Raw genomic sequence first — 26953 nt, 5'->3', positions numbered from 1 at the left:
ACATAAAGTGAACAGGCGTTGTTCAGTGATTGGTTGCGTATTGTTCAATACAAGGAGTCTAGTCAACGAGGAAGATGAACTGAGGACACCAATGGAAGAATGATGTCGGGGCTGATCAAAGGGCAGGAATGGGCAGCTGAACATTCCTGGTTGCAGGGTTTTCAGACAGGATAGAGCGGGGGAGATAAAAGGAGGATGGGGATTGCTATATTGGTTGAAGAAACTGATCACAGCTATGTGGAGGGATGATATGTTCAGAGGATCTTCAAATAAGGCCTCAAGGGTTGAGCTGAAGATCAGAAAGAGACAGTCACAGTGCTGAAAAGTCAGAGGGAGACAGGAGAGCAAACATGTTGACATCTTACTGAGAACTACAGAAACGAAAAGGCAGTAATAGGGATTTCAACTGCCCTAACATTAACCTGGATAAATTCAGTGTAAAAGCTATAGAGATTGGAGAATTATTCAACTGCACTCAGGGGATACTTTTTAGGCAGGCCCAATGGGAGAAGGGACAGTTCTGGACTGAGTTTTCGGGAATTAAGCTGGGCAGGCAGGAGGGATAGCATTGGGACACGATTTTAGTGGGACTGATCCCTAATTCAGTTAGATGTGGGGCAGTTACGGGAAAGGAGAAAGATAGACCAAGAGTAGAAGCTTTTGACTGGGGAAAAGCCAAATTTTACAAAGCTGAGATGTGCTGTGGCACAAAATGGAGTAGAAAAAGCTACTTGAAGGTAAATCAGCATCAGAGCAATGGGAGGTGTGCAAGGAGGAGATAGTGAGGGTTCAGGATAAATAGGTTCCCACAAAGATAAAGGGGGGGAACTCAACAATCTAAAGCCTGCTGATGTCAAAGAGCATCCTTGGGAGGATCAGGCAACAAAGAAGCACGTATAATACATCAAGAGCTCAGGACATGCATAGAAAGGAAATTAAGAAAAGCTAAGATAGAGGGCATGAAAAAATATTAGCAAATAAAATCACGGAAAACCCAACAGCATTTTCTAAATATAGAAAAAGCCCAAGTGTAACTAAAAGGAAAGAATAAGGCTGATCAGAAACCAAAAAGATAACCTGTATGTGGAGGTGGAAGATGTGGGCAATGGCTCCGAATGAATACTTTGAATCTCTTTTCGCAAAAGAGAGGAAGGGAGCACACATTGAAGTGAAAGAGAAGGAGTGAGATAAACATAGTGAGAAGGAAATATTAAGGTGTTTAGAATCCTTCACAGTGGACAAGTCCCCAGCCCTGGATGAACTGTATGACAGGCTGCTCGGGGTGCCAGGGAGTAAATAGCGGAGGCCTTGACCATCATTTTCCAATCCTCTCTGGTTCCAGGTGTGGTGCCGGAGGACTGGAGGTCTCCTAACATTGGACTGTTGCTTAAAAAGGGAGCTCGGAATAACCTGAATAATTACAGGGCCAGTCAGCCTGACTGCAGTGGTGAGGGTGAATTGTTGGAAAAAGCAGTGAGAGGGGCCATTTGGAAAAGCATGGATTCGTCAGGGAGAGTCAGCATGGATTTGTTAAGGGAAGCTCATGTCTGACTAAGTTGATTCAATTTTCTGACTCAGTAACAATGAGGGTAGCACGTTTGACGGATTTCAGCAACTCTTTTGACAGGATCACACTTGGCAGACTTGTCAGAAAAACAAAAGCTAATAGGGCCTAAGGGAAAGTGGCGCGTCAGATCCAAAATTGGCTCACTCTCACGGGACTGGAAAATCCCACCGGGCATAAAATCGCACCCAAAAGGATTATGGTCGATGAGCGGTTTTGTGACTGGAAAGTTATTTCCAGTCAGGTTCCAAAAGGCTCAGTACTGTGGTATGTACCAGTAACTTAGACTCCAGGACTGCAGAAGGAACCTGCAACAGAAGCTGCCATGCATGACAGGTCAAACAAGCCAGAGAACTCTGCGCTGATCAGTATGACATGAGAAATTTCTATAAAGCCCTGTCTACGACCCGCCCTCAAGCGGCTACTCACCTATTCTCAGCACTGACAGGGAATCTCTCCTGACGGACCGGACACTGGGCTGGGCACTTTAAGGGATGTGCTTAACAGCCTTTCCTCTGTAAATGGGGCAACTATGGACGATCTTCCAGACTGGCCCAAATGTGAAAACATGGACAGGAAACCCTTTGTTCAAGAGCCTGACAGAGCCATCAGGAGAGCTCCAAGCTCCAACAGGATCCCACAGACGTTTACCAATCCGGGGAGCCCAGCTAGTCAGCAAACTCACACAATTACACCACCATCAGAATGGGGGGGGGGGGGTCAACACACCATTCCCCAGGAGCTCAAGGGTGCCACGGTTGTTCACATTTACAAAGGGAAAGGGCAGAAATCGGTGTGTGACAACCACAGGGGAATCTCACTGCTTCTGATAGCTGGTAAGGGTCCAGTAAAAGTTCTACTCAACAGACTGAGTAAATCATATAGCAGAACGTGCACTGCCAGAGAGTCAAGGTGGGTTCAGGAAAAGCAGAGGCACTTGCAACTCGATCGTCACCCTTTGACAAATACAAGAGAAATGCTGTGAACAGCAGAAGGGACTGTCCTGTGCCTTTGTTGACCTGACAAAATCCTTTGACACAGTAAACAGAGAGGCTTTGTGGAAAGCCTTAGCCAAACTGGGATGTCCTGATCGAGCTGTAAATCTGATCAAGCAGTTTCACAATGGGATGACGACCAGAGTCGCTGACTGTGGTGAATACACTGACTCCTTTAACGTAACAAGTGGTGTGAAGCAGGGCTGCGTCACAGACCCTGTGCTTTTCCATATACTGTTTGCCGCCATGTTTTCTGGAACATTTGATGGAATCTACATCCAATTCAGAACAGACGGCAGCCTCTTCAACCTGAGACGACTGAAATCCTCAACTAAAGTATTAGAGACGATGATGCAGGAATTGCTGTTTGCTGATGACTCTGCCCTTGTGTCACACTGTGAGCATGGCCGTCAACTAATGAATCACGGAGTGTCTCTCAGTGGCTGACTATGGGCTAACTATCAGCCTAAGGGAAACAGAGATACTCTACCAACCATCACCAGATCCTGACTATACCCCGGCTGCTAAAACTACCAATGACACAACCCTGAAGGCTGTAGATAACTGAAAGGTTGAACGGGTTGGGCCTGTATTCATTGGAGTTTAGAAGAATGAGAGGTGATCTCATTGAAATATATAAGATTCTGAGGGGACTTGACAGGGTGGATACTGAGAGGATGTTTCCACTTGTGGGAGAGACTAAAACTAGGAGACACCATTTAAGAATAAGAGGTCTACTGTTTAAGACACAGGTGAGGAGAATTTTTTTTCTGAGGGTCATTAGTCTGTGGAATTCTCTTCCCCAGAATACCTACCCTCTGTTCTGCCTGTGAGACATAGACTCAGACATACTCCAGATATATCAAGCAGTTGGACAGGTTGCACATGAGATGCTTTGGAAACAACATGGGCACCAAATGGGAGGACAAAGTGTCACATACTGAGATACTTCTAAGAGCAGAAATGTCTGGAATTGAAGTACTCATCATCAAAGCCCAGCTCGGATGGAGTAGACGTGTAGTACATATGACTGGTGAAAAAATTCCTAAGGCAGTCATGTATTCACAACTTAAACTTGAACTGCGAGGCAGGCCGAGATTAAGGTTCAAGGACTCCTTGAAGGTAAGCCTGAAGAAACGTATCCACTATGGACTGGGAGAAAAATGTACAATAAGGAGCTACCTGGGAAACAATCTCAAGTAGTGGTGTTGTTTCCTTCAAACAGTAAAGAATACAGGCAGCTAAGGACAAAAGGCAAGCTAGAAAGACTGGGCAGTCCCTACAAAATCTGGCAATTCATCCCTGCTCACAATGTGGAAAGCCATACAGGTCTGTCATGGGACTCTACAGCCATGTTAGAATGTACAACAGGTGGCTGCACATGCAAGAAATGGCCATATTAGATAACGGAGGAAAACAGACACGATAACAATGATGACTTAAATGTTGGTGACATGATTAAAAAATTTGTAGACGATACAAAAATTGTGGTTTATAATGAAGAAGGAAGCTGTAGACTGCAGGAAGATATCGATGGACTGGTCAGGTGGGTAGAAGAGTGGCAAATGGAGTTCAATCCAGAGAAGTGTGAGGTAATACATTTGGGGAAGGCTAACAAGGAAAGGGAATTCACACTAAATGGTAGGATACTAAGAAGTGTAGAGGAACAGAGGGACCTTGGAGTGTGTATCCACACATCCCTCAAAGTAGAAGGACAGGTAGATAAGGTGGTTTGGAAGGCAAATGGGAAACTTTATTGGCCGGGGCATAGAATATAAGAGCAGGGAGGTTACACTAGAACTGTATAAAATACTAGCTATACCACACCGAGAATACTGCGTGCAGTTCTGTTCCACATTACAGGAAGAATGTGATCCCACTGGAGGGGGTAGAGAGGAGATTTGCAAGGATGTTGTCAGCACTGGAGAATTTTAGCTCTGAGGAAAGTTTGAATAGGCTGGGGTTATTTTCTTTGGATCGGAGAAGGCTGAGGGGAGGTTTGATTGAGGTGTATAAAATTATGAGGGGCACAGAGCGTGTGGGTTCCATTAACAGAGAGGTCAATAATTAAGGGTAATAGGTTTAAGTTAATTGGTGGAAGGGTCAGAGGGGAGTTGAGTACTTTTCACCCAGACAATGATGGAGGTCTGGATCTTACTTGCAAAGTACTGATTTAATACTCAGGCATGGCCTCTGCTTCCCTGCTAGGATCCCCTTTTTGGTCTCCAGCTGTCCCTACCCTTCCTTTTACCATCTTTTTATGATTTATGTGCTTATAGAAGGCTCTTTGATTCTCTTTTACGTTAACTGCTAGTCTCCTCTCAGTAATTTTCCCTGCAAGTTTGTTCCTCTATATCTTTCCCATTAGTTGGTGACTATAGAATCTATCCAGCAATGTAATGGTGCCCCTGTTGTTTCTTAGCTCTAACCTTAACCCTAACCTACTCTTAGCTCTGGGGTAGACATAGTGGTAACGTTACAGCTCTAGTGATCCAGGAGCCCCAGGCTAATGCTCTGGGGGGATATGCATTCAAATCCCACAATGGCAGCTGGTGGAATTTAAACTCCATTGATAAAATCAGGAATTGAGAGCTAGTCTCAGTAATGGTGACTATGAAACTATCATCGATTGTTGTAAAAACCCATCTGGGTCACTAATGTTCTTCAGGGAAGGAAATCTGCTGTCCTTACCTGGTCTGGCCTACATGTGACTCCTGACCCAACAGCAATGTGGTTGGCCCTTAACCACCCCCTGAAATGGCCTAGCAAGCCACTCAAGGGCAATTAGGGATGGGCAATAAATGCTCAGTGATACCCAAATCCCATGAAAGAATAAAGGGAAAAAAAAGAAACAGATTTCGCCTCTGACCACCAGGTCATCCCATCTCTCCAGCTCAGTAATATTCTCCTCAATCATTGCTGCTGCCCACCTCCTGTAGTGCCTCAAAAAGGGCGTTGAGTCATTTAACATCCCGTTTATGCTGGTTCTGGGGTGGTCGCATGTTTCAAGTGGGAGACCATTCGGAGCATGTAAACCAGGCCATGTGTTGTGCATATAGCTCTGGTTGTTATTTAGAAGTACAATTGGGTAGAGCATGTGGAACAGACACTCAGCTCATCTGTACCAGGTACTGAAGGGCCTAACCAGCTGCTCTTAAAGGGACCCTTAGATGCTGTTCAAAAATGGCCCAAGTGACGTTGACTTTTATTTTGGTGGAGCAGGAGAATGTTTCTCTTAGGCCCAGCAAACAACTTCAGCTTGCTACAGGCCAGTGCAAAGGTCTCCTCCCCTCACACCCACCCACCCGCACCCCCACCCCCTGCCGATGTTACCTCCTCCCCCCTCAGGCTGTTGTCCAGCTCAGCTAAAAGCCTTCCATGTGGCACTTTGCTCAAATGCCTTCTGGAAGTCTAGGTACATCAGATCATAAGGCTCTCCACAGTCCACGAGCTACTGAGGTGGTTGTCTACTAGGTGGATATCCATTTATCGAATCAGGCAGCTGAAGACATTCTGTGAATCACGACTGTTTTATTGCTAAGCTATAGTTCGGTCAAACACCAGTTTCCACTCTTCCCTTTCAAATCTATTTCCTGTCCAGATGCAAGCCCCCATACTGGAGAAAAGCCCACCTCTTAAGTGGAGGCTTCGATGAGCATCACTGCTCTCAATTCACTCTGAAGCTTGTCCTGGTTTACGCTTAAAGAGACCTGCATTTCTAACATTGTGAATGGTTGACCAGCCAGGATGTTCCCACTTGGAATCCATTCTGACTGCTGTTAACCGGGTCATTTCCAGATTATTGCCCTGCAGAAAATCCTGCGTGTGTTGTGAAGGTATACAGTAACTTCTGCTCCCACCCAACAGCACATTCAACCCTCCTCCTCGGAAGGCCCAGACGTGCTGGCTACCTCAGCCCAAATGCCCAATCTTCACACCTGAGCACAGTGAGTTCCTATCAGGGGGTTATTCAACCAAGGCAACTCCCACAATTCGGTCTGAATGGACATCAGCTCATGTCCACATGCAATCACTGGGCGTGATCTATTTTGCTGATTGATGCTGACTGTTCCCCACCCCCACCCCCGAACGCCCCCCACCACCATAACATTAGCAGACCCATGCGTATTGCTGGAAAAAGACATTTTGTCAAAGCTTTTCATTTAACACTCATCAGGACAATCGCAAGAATACCAATGTCAGGGGAAGCAACATCTTTATACCAAATGAGAAGAGAGTGCTGATTGGTAGGTGAGTGGACTTCTATTGATAGAGGCATTGCCATGGAGAATGCACCAGTTAATGGTGACTGACAGTTTACTGCCAAGCATTGTTTGAAACAAGCTGCCTGGTTTAAATTTCAAACAATGCTAGGCAGTTAATTGTCAGTCACTGGTGCATTCTCCATGGCAATGCCTCTATCAATAAACATCCGCTCACCTACCAATCAGTACTCTCTTCTCATACAGTATAAAGTTATTGCCTCCCCTGACATTGGTATTCTTGCGATTGTCCTGATGAGTGCAAGACAAAAAGCTTCTACATAATGTCTTTTCTCAGTGATACACAAGTTCTGTACTACCAAATGACTATTTGTAAACCCATGTGTGTCACCTACCTCCAAAGATGGCAAAGAGGCAGAACATGACTGGGTAGAAATAGCCCAGGCAAAGTGTTAGGACATACTCATGAACAACTGCAGAAAGAATGAAGACAGACAGCATGGCAGCAACACGAAACCTCCTTCCAGAAATCTGCAATGAGACAGGAACAACAGAATGGATTATGCATTCCTTGCTGATGTTGCTGTTCAGCAGTTCATTGAAGTACATGTAAACACCCGGTTTAGAAATGCATGGCTATGTGTGTGTAAATGCTCCACCAGTGTGATACTGAGTTACATGGGCCTAGGAGATCCCCGATTGAAAGTCCCCACTCAGCAGACCTCAGCCTGAATGCTGACAGGGCAGCTACAATTGATCTCAACATTCAGGGCCAGAGAGCAGACAACAGCAACCAGCCTTCACGTCTGTACCTGCTGTTCATTCATCCTCCTCCAGAGCGAGCAGAATCCGGTTTGGTTACAATACACGCTGCCTCGAATAGCCTGTCGAGACTCACTGTCAGGTGTGTCAGAAGGTCATGACTTAAGGATGATCACTTGGCGAGAAGTCTAGGATATGTTTGTCACATCAATGTGTGTGTAATTCTGGATGTGCATTTGTGTCGGGATTTAGCTGACAGAGTCGGCGTGGTTTTCCAAAAGGAAAGGAGGATATGACTAATCGGGTAGATAAAGGGGAACCAGTAGATGTAGCATACTTGAAATTTCAAAAGGCATTCAATAAGATGCCGCACAAAAGGTTACTACACAAGATAAGGACTCATGGAGTTGGCGGTGATATATTCGCATTGATAGGGGATTGGTTAACGTACAAGAAGCAAACAGTAGAGATAAATGGGACGTTTTCAGATGGGCAGGCTGTGACTAGTGGAGTGCCACAAGGATCAATGCTGCAGCCTCAACTATTTACAATCTACACGAACGACTTAGATGAAGAGACAGAGAGTAACGTATCCAAATTTGCAGGTGATACAAAACCAGGTGGAAAGGTAAGCTGTGAGGAGGACACAGAGAGGCTGCAAAGAGATATAGACAGGTTAAGTGAGTAGGCAACAAGGTGGCAGATAGAGTATAATGTGGAGAAGCGTGAGGTTATTCACTTTGGTCATGAGAACAGAAAAGCAGAATATTTTTTTAAAAGGCGTGTGTCCATGCATGCGAGAGAGAGAGAATAAGGATGTATGGGGCCCTTACCCGGAGGAAATCACTGTACGTGTAACAGTAGAGCCAGTCATGAACCACCACATTCCAGGTCCTGTAGTAGTTAGCAAAGGAGGTGGAATTCCACCAGTCCTGAAAATTAAAAAAGAGAATTAATCACCAGGGGAACTAGTTGAAGAGGAAGAGTCACCGTCTCCTTATCAGAGCACAACTTCTTAATCAGAGATTAGATTTATCAACAATTTCAGTTCACGTCTTGCCTCAGCCACACAGAGGGAGGTGGCACGAGGGGAAATGCGGTAAGTATTGGTGTGATAGGTGGAAGAGCTGCCCCCAAGAGGGCAGCAGAAGGTGAGGGGAACATGAAGAAGGGAATTGTCAGAGAAGCATAGGGTGTGTGCTAATCTTTCCTTGCCAAGGTTAGGATGAGAGTATAGATTGAGTCAAATGAATTCATACAGCCACGGGGAAGCAGGGAAACTTGGCAATGAAAGGGGTGATGGGAGAACGGTTTAACCAAGGATGTGAGCAGCAGCATTTCGAATAAGTTGTAGAGGGTAGAAGCCCATGAGGAGAGTTTGCGAGGAATCAATCTCTGAGCTAGACTGGCATTTCAGTGATGGGCACAGGCAGGGTGAAAATGAACAATGTTGCCCGAGGCAGAAGAGACCCATCTAGCAATGGAACAGATGTGGAGAAGGATGTTTAAAAGTGCATTGAGATACATGTTCCTGATACATGATAGGAGTGAAAGGATAATTAATGGTTTGGTGGAGCTGATTACAGGACAAAGAAGGAAATCTTCTTGTGGAGGTATGGGGTGTGGGCATCGCTGGCTGGGCCAGCATTTATTGCCCTTCCCTAATTGCCCCCTGAGAAGGTGGTGGTGAGCTGCCTTCTTGAACTTCTGTGGTGTTAATTCGCCCACAGTGCTGTCTTCACTAAAGACGAGGATGAAGTCAATGTTGCACTAAAAGAGAGAGTAAAGATATTGGATAGGATAAAGATAGATAGAAAGGAAGTGCTATACAGGTTAGTATCACTCAAAGCTATCAAGTCACCAAGTTTAGATGGGATGGATCCTAAGGTCACTGAGGGGAGCTAGGATGAAGATAGCAGAAGCTCTGACAACCATCGTTCAATCCTCCTTGGATATTTGAGTGATGGTCAAGAACTGGAGAATTACAAATGTTAGATCTTTGTTCAAAAGGGGAGGGAGCATAAACCTGGTAACTATAGGCCACTCAGTCTAACCTCTACAGTGAGAAAACTACTAGATGTTAATTGCGTAAGAATTGTATTTAATTGTACACAGGTGATGGGCATTCACTTGAGCCGCTGTAAATAGATGGAGACTAAAAATGTGGTTGTTGGGTTAGGAAACGTATGCTTGTACATGTCACTCTGTCAATAAACATAAAAGTGTGTAAAGATTGGATCCAGTTCTACCTATCGCCAACTGGCTTTCTGGAATAGAACACTAGAGACCATTGTCAAGGACACTTTTGGAGGCACAAAAGTGGGATGGTAGCATAGTGGTAATGTTACTGGACTAGTAATCCAGAGGCCTGGATTAATACCCTGGTAACATGAGTTCAAATCCCACCACAGCAGCTGGTGGAATTTAAATTCAATTAAAAAATAAATCTGGAATAACACGCTAGACTCATTAATAATCACCATGAAACCACTGGATTCTTATAAAAACCCATCTAGTTCACTAATGCCCTTCAAGGGAGAAATCTACCATTCTTACCTCGCCTGACCTATAAGTGACTCCAACCCAAAGTGGTTGACACTTAACTGTCCTCTAAAATGTACTCACAAGGCATTCAGTTGTAGGTGGTGCCCCAGCACCTGCTCAAGGGCAATTAGGGATGGGCTTATCCTGGGACTACACAGGTCCCATGGATTTACACTTCCACCCTCTCCTTGCTCCTCTGCTGCTGAACCAGATATGCTGGTAATATACTGCATCTGCTGGTAAACCGGATCCAATGGTATACATTTGCGCCAATGATCATTTTCAACAAGAGAGAATCTAACCATTGCCCCTTGACATCCAATGGCATTACCATCACTGAATCCCCCACTATCAACATCTTGGGAGCTACCATTGACCAGAAACTGAACTGGACCAGCCATATAAATACTGTGGTTACAAGAGCAGGTCAGAGGCTGGGAATCCTCTGGCGAGTAACTCACCTCCTGACTCCCCAAAGCCTGTCCACCTTCTACAAGTCAGGAGTGTGATGGAATACTCTCCACTTGCCTGGATGAGTGCAGCTCCAACAACACTCATGAAGCTCAACACCATCCAGGACAAAGCAGCCCCGCTTGATTGGCACCTCATCCACAAACATTCACTCCCACCACGACCGATGCACAGTAGCAGCAGTGTGTACCATCTACAAGATGCACTGCAACAACTCACCAAGGCTCCTTAGACAGCACCTTTCAAACCCACGACCATTACCATCTAGAAGGACAAGGGCAGCAGACACATGGGAACACAACCACCTGGAAGTTCCCTTCCAAGTCACTCACCATCCTGACTTGGAAATATATCACCATTCCTTCACTGTCACTGGGTCAAAATCCTGGAACTCCCTCCCTAACAGCACTGTGGGTGTACCTACACCACATGACTTGCTCTTGCAACCACAGTATTTATATGGCTGGTCCACTTCAGTTTCTGGTCAATGGTAGCTCCCAAGATGTTGATAGTGGGGGATTCAGTGATGGTAATGCCATTGAATGTCAAGGGGCAATGGTTAGATTCTCTCTTGTTGAAGATGCTCAATGGCGCAAATGTATACCAGTGGATCCAGTTTACCAGCAGATGCAGTATATTAGCGGATCCTGTATACCAGCATATCTGGTTCACCAGCAGAGGAGCAAGGAGAGGGTGCAGCAGTTCAAGAAGGCAGCTCACCACCACCTTCTCAAGGGGCAATTAGGGATGGGCAATAAATGCTGGGCCCAGCCAGTGACACCCACATCCCAAGAATAAAAAAAACTTCCAAAGTTATACAGGATCTACTGAATCTATTGAATCCACTGGTACACCAGATCAGTTGGCATACAGGATCTGCTGATATACTGCATCTGCTGGTATATCAGATACACAGGTACACCAGATCTCCTGGTATACAGGATCCACTAGAATAGAGGGTACACAGGTCTAGACTGTATGTTGGTATACAAGAAGTGTTGGTATACAGGAAGTGCTGGTATACCATACCCACTAGTATACTGTTGGACTTGCTGGTATAACTGATGTGCTAGTATACTGTGTCTACTAGTATATATGATCCGCTGGTATACAGAATCTGCTGGTGTAGAGGATCCACTGGCATACCAGATTCATGTTCTGCATTATTTGCTGGTATACAGGATCTGTTGTTAGACAGGATCTGCTGATAAACAGGAGCCACTCCTATACCAGATCCGCTGGTATACCAGATCTGCTGATATACTGGATTCCCTGGAATACGAGATCTGCTGGTGAACCAGATTTGCATGCATATGGGATCTGCTGGTATGGAAAATCTGCTGGTGAACTGGATCGGCTGGGATACCGGTTCCGCTGGTAGACCGGAACTACAGGTATACTGGATCCGATAATATACAGGATCTGTTGGTACACAGGATCCACTCATATTCTGGATCTGCTGGTGAACCTTAACCACTACTGGTATTCAGGACCTGCTGGTATGTAGGATCCACTGGTATACCAACTTTGCTGGTACACAGGATTTGCTGATATATGGGATCTGTTGGCATTATGGGTCAGCTGGTATACCAGACCCACCAGTATACTGGACCTGCTTGTATATCAGCTTATAGAATAACCATTGGGATACAGGATCCACTGGGACATCACATCCACTGGGATACAGGAACTGCTGCTAGTATGCCAGGATTGCTTGGACATCAGATCCCCTGGTACACCCGACCCACTGGATTACAGGACCAGCTGGTACATAGGAACCGTTTGTATACTGGAATGAGCTGCTCATGTACTGGATCCGCTGGGAGACTGGATCTGCTAGTATACAGGATCCGCTGGTAAGACAGATCTGTTGGAACAGATCTGCTGATAATAATGGATCTGCTGGTAATAGTGGATCTGCTGGTATAAAGGATCCGCTGGTATACTGGATGTATCAGTGTACAAGATCCACTGGAATGCTGGGTTCATTGGTATACTGGATCTGCTAGGATACCACATCTGCTGGTATACAGGATTTTTTTCACATACAGTATCTCCTGGTATACCAGTTCTGCTGGTATACAGAATCTGTTGGTACACTGTATCTGCTGGCTAACAAGATTCTCCAGGTGAACTGGATCAAAATACTGGATAAGGTCAAGGTGTTTTTAGATGTTACCACCCCTCTCCTCATCTCCCTTCAGGATATTTCTTCACCTGTTGATCATTCATGACCTGACTGTGGATGACTGCATTGATGATGTGACCTTTACTGAAAGGGCAGCAGATAGATGGGAACACCACCACCTGGAAGTTCCCCTCCAAGTCACTCACCATCCTGACTTGGAAATATATCACCGTTCCTTCACTGTCGCTGGGTCAAAATCCTGGAACTCCCTTCCTAACAGCACTGTGGGTGTACCTACACCACATGGACTGCAGCGGTTCAAGAAGGCAGCTCACCATCACCTTCTCAAGGGCACTTAGGGAGGGGCAATTAGGGATGGGCAATAAATGCTGGCCCAGCCAGCGAAGGCCACATCCCAGGAAGACATTTTGAATTTGGTGCACAACTGTCACCAAGTCAGGTGGAACCACCTCATGCCCTTGCTCTTCTGCTAAAGCCGCTCACTACACCAGGATCAGCGCAGATGTAATCCCTGGCTTCTTTCCTCCTCTTCATCCCTTTCTCCCCTGACCCCTCCCCCCTCATAGCGCATCTTCGTCATCAATGTTCCTGCCACTGTTGATCAGATACATTTCCTCAGCTTTGGTCACTGCCCTGGGGCTCATGTGACCCAACTCTCATCCCCATTACCTTGTAGAACATTCTGTCTCCAAAACGTAGCATCTCAGCAAAGGCGTTGAGCCAGCAATGGAGGAAGGCAAAGAAGAACAGGAGCAGCAGGAAGGTACCTGGAGGAGAGATCAGATCAGTTACCAGACTGTCCGACCACCCGTCATTTCCGACCTCCTAAATGAAATGCACATAAAGCAGGCCCGCCAACGTTTTCTCCTCCCCCAAATAGCCTCCCCCCCACCCCCCACCCCGGAAGGTACTGGCTGCTGTCTTAAGTCAGGTGCCATGACTCCTGCATCTCTGTCAGCACCCAGTCTTCAGTCAGCTATTCAACCCCGTGGGGCATCGCAGCGGGGGTCAGGTCCTGCCCTCACTCAGCGTTCGGACACGTGGAATTTCCAGCAGGAGGGGGGGGTGGGGTGGAGTCGCTGATAGAAACAGGAGTTCTCCCCATGAACCTATAACGCGAACATCCCTTCTCGTATTCCAGCTGAGATCAGCTCTGGCAGTATCTCGAGGGCCTTCCTGGTCTGGAATTTACACCCCCCACCCCCCCACCCACCCCCCACAACTCTCCCTTCTCAAGCTATGAGTGGAGTTCTCTTCGCACCTTCCAACATTTTAATAATGAGCTGGTGGATCTCCTGTGGCATTGCTCATTGGGCCTGGTCCAACCTGAACACAGGAGCAATAATCCAGTGCAGTACTCAGGGAGGACCAGTAGATGTGCTGTCTTTCAGATGAGACGTCAAGCCAAGGCCTTGTCTGCCCTCTCAGGTAGATATAAAAGATCCAATGGCCACTATTGCGAGGAAGAGGAGGGGAGCTACCCCAGTGACCTAGCCAATATTTATCCCTCAACCAACATCGCAAAATCAGAAAATCCGGTCATTATCACATTGCTGTTTGTGGGAGCTTGCTGTGCGCAAATTGGTTGCCGTGTTTACTACATCACAACAGTGACTGCACTTCAAAAGTACTTCATTGGCTGTAAAACTCTTTGAGATGTCCTGAGGTTGTGAAAGGCACTATATAAATGCAAATTTTTCTTTCTTTTCCAAATACAGCAAATTTACTGAAGCAATATGTCACATGACTAACATGAGGTACAATGTAACACGCTGCTGAAAATGATATGCCTCAGATAGAAGGCTGAAATACTTCATCACCAGACAAACCTTGCTTAACTTACCAGAACTATCAATATCCTGGGGGTTACCATTGACCAGAAACTGAACTGGACCAGCCATATAAATACTGTGGCTACAAGAGCAGGTCAGAGGCTGGGAATCCAGCAACAAGTAACTCACCTCCTGACTCCCCAAAGCTTGTCCACCATCTACAAGGCACAAGTCAGGAGTGTGATGGAATACTCTCCACTTGCCTGGATGAGTGCAGCTCCACCAACACTCAAGAAGCTCGACACCATCCAGGACAAAGCAGCCCCACTTGATCAGCACCCTCATCCACAAACATTCACTCCCTCCACCACCGATGCACAGTAGCAGCAGTGTGTGTACCATCTACAAGATGCACTGCAGCAACTCACCAAGGCTCCTTAGACAGCACCTTCCAAACCCAAGACCTCTACCATCTAGAAGGACAAGGGCAGCAGATAGATGCGAACATCACAAGCTGGAAGTTCCCCTCCAAGTCACTCATCATCCTGACTTGGAAATATATCACCGTTCCTTCACTGTCGCTGGGTCAAAATCCTGGAACTCCCTCTCTAACAGCACTGTGGGTGTACTTACACCACATGGACTGCAGTGGTTCAAGAAGGCAGCTCACCACCACCTTCTCAAGGGGCAATTAGGGATGGGCAATAAATGCTGGTCCAGCGACCGAAGCCCACATCCTGTGAATAAATAAGAAAAGCTTCTTCCATCGCAAAACGCCTTATTCTCAGTGATTTAAAATGGACAATGCTCTATCTCCCATAATGCAGCAAGTCCTGGGATAATGATACCTCGTTTGACAACATCTGGTTTAACTATCTATACCCAGGACCCTCAGGAACTGATTCGAAGTTTGCGATGGAGTTTTGATGAGCCCTCTCAATCTACGTAGCTCAGGCAGATGCTCACACTACCAGGGCGTATCTCCAGTGCCCAACTACCCCACAATACCACATACTTGCTGAAAGCACCAATTCAGGAGAAAGTACGGGGGACCCCCACCCAAGGATATGAATAAATAGAGACCATATATCCCCCGTTATAAAGGGGCATTGAGAAAAGCAATACAAAGAAAGACCTGCATTTATATAGTGCCTTTCATGACCACTGGACATGTCATAGTGCTTTACAGCCAATGAAGTGCAGTCACTGTTGTGATGTAGAAAACATGGAAGCCAATTTGCGCACAGCAAGCTCCCACAAACAGCAGTGTGATAATGACCAGATTTTCTGTTTTTTGTGATGTAGGTTGAGGGATAGATATTGGCCAGAACATCGGGGAGAACTCCTCTGCTCTTCTTCATAGGATCTTTTGCATCCACCTGAACAGGCAGATGGGGGCCTCGTTTTAACCCCACATCTGAGAACGGCACCTCCGACAGTGCAGCCCTCCCCCAGTGCTGCACAGGAGTGTCAGCCTTGACTTTAGAGCTCAAGCCCTGGAGAGGGACTTGAATCCGAGAGTGTTGCCAACTGAGTCAGGGCTGACAATTGAACATTATTTGGAGCCTTAGGCCAGGTTCGAGGCCTGAACTCTGAAGTGGGCCTCACCTCCTCTGGTGGGTGAGCTGATTCACTGGCCTGCGAATGCAAGACCTCTTGGCTTTGGGAGCCCACCCTAAGCCTCTCCCCCCTCCTTGAGCCACCCACTCTCCTCCCCCTCATATGGCCAACGAGGGGAGAAGAGGGCCCAAGGGAATGCACCAGAAGGACTGTGGACTTCCTGCCATTACTGATGCATTCTTCACTCTTCCCTCTCCAAAACCTCGCTGCCTTGTCATTCACAAAATAGATATATTTTCTCCTCCTTATTCTAGGTTAGGAGATTGGCTGATGAGAAGGAGACAGAGAGGGGGGAATAATGGGCAGCTCCTCTAGTTGGCAGGATATGACTAGTGGAGGCCCACAAGGATCTGTGTTGGAGCCTCAGCTATTCAGTGTATTGATTAAGGGCTGAGATGATGGGATAGAAACCCACACATCCAGATTTCCCATTGACACAAAGATAGGCGGCATTGTGCACAGTGTCGAAGGAAGCATAAAATGACAAAGATTATTGATAGATTAAAGTGAATGAGCAAACTGGTAAATGTGAGGTCATCCACTTTAGACCTAAAAAGAATAGAACAGAATCCTTTCGAAATGATGAAGGACTGGAAACAGTGGAGGAACAACGAGACTCAGGGACCCAGGTACAGGGATCATTAAAATGTCATGAACAGTTACAGAAAACAATCAGAAAGGTTAATGGAATGCTGACTTTCATATCCAGAGGACTGGAATACAAGGGAGCAGCAATCATGTTTCAGTTATACAAAGCCCTGGTTAGACCACACCCGGACTCACTGTGAGCAGTTCTGGGCACCTCACCTGAGGGAGCAGATATAGACCTTGGAGGGAGTGTAGTGTAAATTAACCAGAATGATAGCGGGAATCCAAGGGTTAAATTATGAGGAGAGATTATACAAACTAGGGTTGTATTCCCTGGGATTTAGAAACCTAGGGGTGATATTGATTGAAGATTTCAAGATATTGCAGGGAACAGATGGGATTGATTGGGAGGAACTACTTCTGTTATATGGGGAGCCTAGGACAAGGGGACATATCCTAACGTGTAAAGGGTTGTAGAAGTTTGGAAATCTCTTCTGCAAATGGCAGTTGATGCTAAATCAATTGTTAATTTCCTATCTTGATAATACCTTTGTATAGGGCAAAGGCTTCAAATCATTTTATAATCATCTCCCTCTTACTGAGTGTGTTCATGTTGACATCAGGGTCCATCCCCTTTTTCCTCTGGTGTACCTGACCAGACCCACACCTTCCCACTGCCCATACCTGGTAATGTTGCATTGAATATCGATAGGACAAGCATCTTGGTGCTGAAGGGCTGCTTGCTCATGTTGGTGAACACTGGGATACAAAGCCTCACCAGGATGAAGTAACAATAGAAGAGGCAACCAAGAACCTGTGAGTGAAGAACATAAGTTTCACAGACACGTAGATCAAGAGCTTACAGGCAAACAACAATCCTGCAATCTGTCCATCACCCTGGAATCCATCCATCACCCTTGAATCCATCCATCAATCCATCCATTACTCTGCAATCCATTCATCCATTACTCTGCAATCCATCCATTACTCTGCAATCCAACCATCACTCTGCAATCCATCCATCACCCTGGAATCCATCCATCAATCCATCCATCACTCTGCAATCCATCCATCAACCTGGAATCCATCCATCACCCTTGAATCCATCCATCAATCCATCCATTACTCTGCAATCCAACCATCACTCTGCAATCCATCCATCACACTGGAATCCATCCATCAATCCATCTATCACTCTGCAATCCATCCATCAACCTGGAATCCATCCATCACCCTTGAATCCATCCATCAATCCATCCATTACTCTGCAATCCAACCATCACTCTGCAATCCATCCATCACCCTGGAATCCATCCATCAATCCATCCATCACTCTGCAATCCATCCATCAACCTGGAATCCATCCATCACCCTTGAATCCATCCATCAATCCATCCATTACTCTGCAATCCATCCAGCACCCTGGAATCCATCCATCAATCCATCCATCACTCTGCAATCCATCCATCACCCTGGAATCCATCCATCTATCTATCCATCACTCTGCAATCCATCAATCACTCCCCTTACTCGCCTCTAACTATAAAATGTCTGCCAATATTTCCATCCTGGAAAACTGTGGCTTTCCAAAGTGAGTTGGATCTTAGAGTTACAGGTACAAGGCGGGAGAAGCTGAGTTGTTCTTTCAGAGAGCCAGCACTGACACAGGGGGCCAAATGGTGTCCTGTGCTGCAATCACTCTGTGATTTCAGTCGCTACGCCTGGGGGAAATGGCTGGGAGTAGTGGGTGTGGGGGAAGCTAGTGGAGCAGAGCTAACCTCTGCCCCTTCAAACATATAAATGGAGCTGACTCGTGGGTTAGACAGGGGAGCCAGTGTAACTTGTCTCTGTTGAGCTCACTGACTCCTGCAACCATCCCCAACATTTCGGCTGACTGCCTGAGATATTTAGATTAAAAACGTTCATGTTTTTCTCACCTGAGCAAAATTCAGTGCCACGTACTTCCATCTGATCTTTGGAGTTCTGAAAGAAAACACCCAAGGTGAAATTGAAAAGGATGAAGAGGAGTCAGACGGAGTCGAAACGTTAGCTGGGTTTCTCTCTCCACAGATGCTGCCAGACCGGCTGAGTTTTTTTTTTTACCCAGCATTTTCTGCTTTTATTTGAGAAACAGGATCAGGTTGGTTATGACACAGTTCAGAGCCAAGTATACCTCTGGCACTCAAATGAGGAAACTTTACTCTACAAGGCACAACATGGATCTGGGATACTGATGGATAAAGGCATGATGCCATCAGCAGAGTGTGGTAACAGTAGGGAGCACGAATTGGACTTTATAACCGGGGAGCTGAGCAGGAACCTCCAGGAAGTAATTGATTTTGTACTAAGCACTTGTCCAGCCTCACCTGGAGTACTGACTGACTATAGCTCTGGGCTCAGTATCATGAGAAAGACAGCAAGGATAGGGGACAGTGGAGGACAACGAAACTGAGATCTGGTGCAAGGCCCTGGGTTAAAGGGAGAGGCTGCAGAAACTGGGAATGTTCACACGGGAGAGGAGAATTCAAATTGTAAAGGACAAAGTTCAGGCGAGATTTGGATAAGTGCTCGGAGGAACATTTGTTAGAGGGGATATGAAGCTGGATGGGCAAGTCCGGGCCCATCCTTTCCTGAATCTAGGTCACAATTGATTCAATCAGCAGCAAGGCGTGGACCCCCTGTCCTAACAGGAGAGGAAGAAAAACAATCTGGAGAAAGCAGGAAAAGAAATCAGGCAACGCCCCCAATCCTGCACACAAATGAATGGTTAGTGGCACGACATACCTAGGATAAGAGTCCCGATAGATTAGAGTGGGGCAGAACAAGAAGTAGAGGTAACACGAGAACTCTTGCATCTGAAGCACTTCACCTAACAAATAAAAGACAAAAAAATTAAATCAAGTTACAAATCACCATTTCACTCAGTCAGGTCAGTTTCAGACATAGGTCATAGGCCCATGTGCTTCTTTTTCTTAAGACAGAGTCTAAGGATTAAGATTCCTTTTCAATTGGACTTCCAGAGAAGATTTCATGAGAGCTGGATCGAGGTCAGAGGTGAGGAGCGGCCACTGGGTGAACACTGAATCGGGGTCAGAGGTGAGGCAACTGGGTGAACACTGAATCGAGGTCAGAGGTGAGGCGCGGCCACTGGGTGAACACTGAATCGAGGTCAGAGGTGAGGCAACTGGGTGAACACTGAATCGAGGTCGGAGGTGAGGCAACTGGGTGAACACTGAATCGAGGTCAGAGGTGAGGCAACTGGGTGAACACTGAATCGAGGTCAGAGGTGAGGCAACTGGGTGAACACTGAATCGAGGTCAGAGGTGAGGCTCGGCCACTGGGTGAACACTGAATCGAGGTCAGAGGTGAGGCTCGGCCACTGGGTGAACACTGAATTGAGGTCAGAGGTGAGGCTCGGCCACTGGGTGAACAATGAATCGAGGTCAGAGGTGAGGCAACTGGGTGAACACTGAATCAAGGTCAGAGGTGAGGCGCGGCCACTGGGTGAACACTGAATCGTGGTCAGAGGTGAGGCGCGGCCAATGGGTGAACAATGAATCGGGGTCAGGGGTGAGGCACGGCCACTGGGTGAACACTGAATCGGGGTCAGAGGTGAGGCGCGGCCACTGGGTGAACACTGAATCGGGGTCAGAGGTGAGACATGGCCACTGTGTAAACACTGGATCAAGGTCAGAGGTGAGATATGGCCACTGCGCAAACACTGGATTGAGGTCAGAGCTGACACATGGCCACTGTGCAAAGACTGGATTGAGGTCAGAGCTGACACATGGCCACTGTACAAACACTGGATCAAGGTCAGAGCTGACACATGGCCACTGTACAAACACTGGATCAAGGTCAGAGCTGACACATGGCGACTGTGCAAACACTGGTTCAGTGTCAGAGCTGACACATGGCCTCTGTGCATACATTGGATCGAGGTCAGAATTGACACATGGCCACTGTGCAAACACTGGTTCAGTGTTAAGGGTGAGACATGGCCACTGTGCAAACACTGGATCAATGTCTGAGCTGACACATGGCCACTGTGCAAACACTGGATCGAGGTCAGAGCTGACACATGGCCACTGTGCAAACCCTGGATCGAGGTCAGAGCTGACACATGGCCACTGTGCAAACACTGGATCGAGGTCAGAGCTGACACATGGCCACTGTGCAAACTGTGGATCGAGGTCAGAGCTGACACATGGCCACTGTGCAAACACTGGATCGAGGTCAGGGGTGAGACATGGCCACTGTGCAAACACTGGATCGAGGTCAGAGGTGAGACATGGCCACTGTGCAAACACTGGTTCAGTGTCAGAGCTGACACAGGGCTACTGTGCAAACACTGGATCAAGGTCAGAGCTGACACATGGCCACTGTGCAAACACTGGTGCAGTGTCAGAGCTGACACATGGCCACTGTGCATACGTTGGATCGAGGCCAGAGTTGACACATGGCCACTGTGCAAACACTGGATTGAGGTCAGAGCTGACACATGGCCACTGTGCAAACACTGGTTCAGTGTCAGAGCTGGCGCATGGCCACTGAGCATACGTTGGATCGAGGCCAGAGTTGACACATGGCCACTGTGTAAACACTGGATTGAGGTCAGAGCTGACACTTGGCCACTGTGCAAACACTGGTTCAGTGTCAGAGCTGACACATGGCCACTGTGCATATGTTGGATCGAGGCCAGAGTTGACACATGGCCACTGTGCAAACACTGGATTGAGGTCAGAGTTGACACATGGCCACTGTGCAAACACTGGTTCAGTGTCAAGGGTGAGAAATGGCCACTGTGCAAACACTGGATCAAGGTCAGAGCTGACACATGGCCACTGTGCAAACACTGGATCAAGGTCAGAGCTGACACATGGCCTCTGTGCAAACACTGGATTGAGGTCAGAGCTGACACATGGCCACTGTGCAAACACTGGATCGGGGTAAGAGCTGACACATGGCCACTGTGCAAACACTGGATTGAGGTCAGAGCTGACACGTGGCCACTGTGCAAACACTGGCTCAGTGTCAGAGCTGACACATGGCCACTGTGCAAACACTCGATCGAAGTCAGAGTTGACACATGGCCACTGTGCAAACACTGGATCGAGGTCAGAGTTGACACATGGCCACTGGGTGAACACTGGATCGAGGTCAGAGCTGACACATGGCCACTGTGCAAACACTGGATCGAGGTCATGAGGTGACACATGGCCACTGTGCAAACATTGGATCGAGGTCAGAGGTGAGACATGGCCACTGTGCAAACACTGGTTCAGTGTCAGAGTTGACAAAGGGCTGCTGTGCAAACACTGGATCGAGGTCAGAGTTGACACATGGCCACTGGGTGAACACTGGATTGAGGTCAGTGCTGACACATGGCCACTGTGCAAACACTGAATAGAGGTCGGAGCTGACACATGGCCACTGTGCAAACACTGGATCGAGGTCAGAGTTGACACATGGCCACTGGGTGAACACTGGATCGAGGTCAGAGCTGACACATGGCCACTGTGCAAACACTGGATCGAGGTCATGAGGTGACACATGGCCACTGTGCAAACATTGGATCGAGGTCAGAGGTGAGACATGGCCACTGTGCAAACACTGGTTCAGTGTCAGAGTTGACAAAGGGCTGCTGTGCAAACACTGGATCGAGGTCAGAGTTGACACATGGCCACTGGGTGAACACTGGATTGAGGTCAGAGCTGACACATGGCCACTGTGCAAACACTGGTGCAGTGTCAGAGCTGACACATGGCCACTGTGCATACGTTGGATCGAGGCCAGAGTTGACACATGGCCACTGTGCAAACACTGGATTGAGGTCAGAGCTGACACATGGCCACTGTGCAAACACTGGATCGGGGTAAGAGCTGACACATGGCCACTGTGCAAACACTGGATTGAGGTCAGAGCTGACACGTGGCCACTGTGCAAACACTGGCTCAGTGTCAGAGCTGACACATGGCCACTGTGCAAACACTCGATCGAAGTCAGAGTTGACACATGGCCACTGTGCAAACACTGGATCGAGGTCAGAGTTGACACATGGCCACTGGGTGAACACTGGATCGAGGTCAGAGCTGACACATGGCCACTGTGCAAACACTGGATCGAGGTCATGAGGTGACACATGGCCACTGTGCAAACACTGGATTGAGGTCAGAGATGACACATGGCCACTGGGTGAACACTGGATTGAGGTCAGAGTTGACACATGGCCACTGTGCAAACACTGGTTCAGTGTCAAGGGTGAGACATGGCCACTGTGCAAACACTGGATCAAGGTCGGAGCTGACACATGGCCACTGTGCAAACACTGGATCAAGGTCAGAGGTGAGACATGGCCACTGTGCAAACACTGGTTCAGTGTCAGAGCTGACACAGGACTAATGTGCAAACACTGGATCAAGGTCAGAGCTGACACATGGCCACTGTGCAAACACTGGTGCAGTGTCAGAGCTGACGCATGGCCACTGTGCATACGTTGGATCGAGGCCAGAGTTGACACATGGCCACTGTGCAAACACTGGATTGAGGTCAGAGATGACACATGGCCACTGTGCAAACACTGGTTCAGTGTCAGAGCTGACACATGGCCACTGTGCATACATTGGATCGAGGCCAGAGTTGACACATGGCCACTGTGCAAACACTGGATTGAGGTCATAGTTGACACATGGCCACTGTGCAAACACTGGTTCAGTGTCAAGGGTGAGACATGGCCACTGTGCAAACACTGGATCAAGGTCAGAGCTGACACATGGCCACTGTGCAAACACTGGATCAAGGTCAGAGCTGAGACATGGCCTCTGTGCAAACACTGGATTGAGGTCAGAGCTGACACATGGCCACTGTGCAAACACTGGATTGAGGTCAGAGCTGACACATGGCCACTGTGCAAACACTGGCTCAGTGTCAGAGCTGACACATGGCCACTGTGCAAACACTGGATCGAAGTCAGAGTTGACACATAGCCACTGTGCAAACACTGGATCGAGGTCAGAGTTGACACATGGCCACTGGGTGAACACTGGATCGAGGTCAGAGCTCACACATGGCCACTGTGCAAACACTGGATCGAGGTCAGAGCTGACACATGGCCACTGTGCAAACACTGGATTGAGGTCAGAGGTGAGACATGGCCACTGTGCAAACACTGGATCGAGGTCAGAGGTGAGACATGGCCACTGTGCAAACACTGGATCAAGGTCAGAGGTGAGACATGGCCATTGTGCAAACACTGGTTCAGTGTCAGAGCTGACACAGGGCTACTGTGCAAACACTGGATCAAGCTCAGAGCTGACACATGGCCACTGTGCAAACACTGGTGCAGTGTCAGAGCTGACACATGGCCACTGTGCATACGTTGGATCGAGGCCAGAGTTGACACATGGCCACTGTGCAAACACTGGATTGAGGTCAGAGTTGACACATGGCCACTGTGCAAACACTGGTTCAGTGTCAAGGGTGAGACATGGCCACTGTGCAAACACTGGATCAAGGTCGGAGCTGACACATGGCCACTGTGCAAACACTGGATCAAGGTCAGAGGTGAGACATGGCCACTGTGCAAACACTGGTTCAGTGTCAGAGCTGACACAGGACTACTGTGCAAACACTGGATCAAGGTCAGAGCTGACACATGGCCACTGTGCAAACACTGGTGCAGTGTCAGAGCTGACGCATGGCCACTGTGCATACGTTGGATCGAGGCCAGAGTTGACACATGGCCACTGTGCAAACACTGGATTGAGATCAGAGCTGACACATGGCCACTGTGCAAACACTGGTTCAGTGTCAGAGCTGACACATGGCCACTGTGCATACGTTGGATCGAGGCCAGAGTTGACACATGGCCACTGTGCAAACACTGGATTGAGGTCATAGTTGACACATGGCCACTGTGCAAACACTGGTTCAGTGTCAAGGGTGAGACATGGCCACTGTGCAAACACTGGATCAAGGTCAGAGCTGACACATGGCCACTGTGCAAACACTGGATCAAGGTCAGAGCTGAGACATGGCCTCTGTGCAAACACTGGATTGAGGTCAGAGCTGACACATGGCCACTGTGCAAACACTCGATCGAAGTCAGAGTTGACACATGGCCACTGTGCAAACACTGGATCGAGGTCAGAGTTGACACATGGCCACTGGGTGAACACTGGATCGAGGTCAGAGCAGACACATGGCCACTGTGCAAACACTGGATCGAGGTCAGAGCTGACACATGGCCACTGTGCAAACACTGGATTGAGGTCAGAGGTGAGACATGGCCACTGTGCAAACACTGGATCAAGGTCAGAGGTGAGACATGGTCACTGTGCAAACACTGGATCAAGGTCAGAGGTGAGACATGGCCATTCTGCAAACACTGGTTCAGTGTAAGAGCTGACACAGGGCTACTGTGCAAACACTGGATCAAGCTCAGAGCTGACACATGGCCACTGTGCATACATTGGATCGAGGCCAGAGTTGACACATGGCCACTGTGCAAACACTGGATTGAGGTCAGAGATGACACATGGCCACTGTGCAAACACTGGTTCAGTGTCAGAGCTGACACATGGCCACTGTGCATACATTGGATCGAGGCCAGAGTTGACACATGGCCACTGTGCAAACACTGGATTGAGGTCATAGTTGACACATGGCCTCTGTGCAAACACTGGTTCAGTGTCAAGGGTGAGACATGGCCACTGTGCAAACACTGGATCAAGGTCAGAGCTGACACATGGCCACTGTGCAAACACTGGATCAAGGTCAGAGCTGAGACATGGCCTCTGTGCAAACACTGGATTGAGGTCAGAGCTGACACATGGCCACTGTGCAAACACTGGATTGAGGTCAGAGCTGACACATGGCCACTGTGCAAACACTGGCTCAGTGTCAGAGCTGACACATGGCCACTGTGCAAACACTGGATCGAAGTCAGAGTTGACACATAGCCACTGTGCAAACACTGGATCGAGGTCAGAGTTGACACATGGCCACTGGGTGAACACTGGATCGAGGTCAGAGCTGACACATGGCCACTGTGCAAACACTGGATCGAGGTCAGAGCTGACACATGGCCACTGTGCAAACACTGGATTGAGGTCAGAGGTGAGACATGGCCACTGTGCAAACACTGGATCGAGGTCAGAGGTGAGACATGGCCACTGTGCAAACACTGGATCAAGGTCAGAGGTGAGACATGGCCATTGTGCAAACACTGGTTCAGTGTCAGAGCTGACACAGGGCTACTGTGCAAACACTGGATCAAGCTCAGAGCTGACACATGGCCACTGTGCAAACACTGGTGCAGTGTCAGAGCTGACACATGGCCACTGTGCATACGTTGGATCGAGGCCAGAGTTGACACATGGCCACTGTGCAAACACTGGATTGAGGTCAGAGTTGACACATGGCCACTGTGCAAACACTGGTTCAGTGTCAAGGGTGAGACATGGCCACTGTGCAAACACTGGATCAAGGTCGGAGCTGACACATGGCCACTGTGCAAACACTGGATCAAGGTCAGAGGTGAGACATGGCCACTGTGCAAACACTGGTTCAGTGTCAGAGCTGACACAGGACTACTGTGCAAACACTGGATCAAGGTCAGAGCTGACACATGGCCACTGTGCAAACACTGGTGCAGTGTCAGAGCTGACGCATGGCCACTGTGCATACGTTGGATCGAGGCCAGAGTTGACACATGGCCACTGTGCAAACACTGGATTGAGATCAGAGCTGACACATGGCCACTGTGCAAACACTGGTTCAGTGTCAGAGCTGACACATGGCCACTGTGCATACGTTGGATCGAGGCCAGAGTTGACACATGGCCACTGTGCAAACACTGGATTGAGGTCATAGTTGACACATGGCCACTGTGCAAACACTGGTTCAGTGTCAAGGGTGAGACATGGCCACTGTGCAAACACTGGATCAAGGTCAGAGCTGACACATGGCCACTGTGCAAACACTGGATCAAGGTCAGAGCTGAGACATGGCCTCTGTGCAAACACTGGATTGAGGTCAGAGCTGACACATGGCCACTGTGCAAACACTCGATCGAAGTCAGAGTTGACACATGGCCACTGTGCAAACACTGGATCGAGGTCAGAGTTGACACATGGCCACTGGGTGAACACTGGATCGAGGTCAGAGCAGACACATGGCCACTGTGCAAACACTGGATCGAGGTCAGAGCTGACACATGGCCACTGTGCAAACACTGGATTGAGGTCAGAGGTGAGACATGGCCA

The 26953-nt window shown here is 48.0% G+C and overlaps 1 protein-coding gene across 1 annotated transcript in view; it reads right to left on the bottom strand.

The window, feature by feature from the left end:
• Positions 1-3914: 3914 nt before the first annotated feature.
• Positions 3915-26953, bottom strand: part of LOC121273198 (sterol O-acyltransferase 1-like) — an 87464-nt gene continuing 64425 nt past the window's right edge. Inside the window, exons 9-15 of the mRNA XM_041180188.1 lie at positions 19473-19557; positions 18626-18671; positions 17373-17502; positions 13378-13475; positions 8378-8476; positions 7178-7313; positions 3915-3934 (exon numbers count right to left, since the gene is read on the bottom strand). Of these exons, the coding sequence (XP_041036122.1) occupies positions 3915-3934; positions 7178-7313; positions 8378-8476; positions 13378-13475; positions 17373-17502; positions 18626-18671; positions 19473-19557 (614 nt within the window). The remainder of the gene's footprint in view (positions 3935-7177; positions 7314-8377; positions 8477-13377; positions 13476-17372; positions 17503-18625; positions 18672-19472; positions 19558-26953) is intronic.

Source organism: Carcharodon carcharias, chromosome X, assembly GCF_017639515.1.
Source record: "Carcharodon carcharias isolate sCarCar2 chromosome X, sCarCar2.pri, whole genome shotgun sequence".
Taxonomy (NCBI): Eukaryota; Metazoa; Chordata; class Chondrichthyes; order Lamniformes; family Lamnidae; genus Carcharodon; species Carcharodon carcharias.
This window is presented reverse-complemented; position numbering and strand designations above follow the sequence as displayed.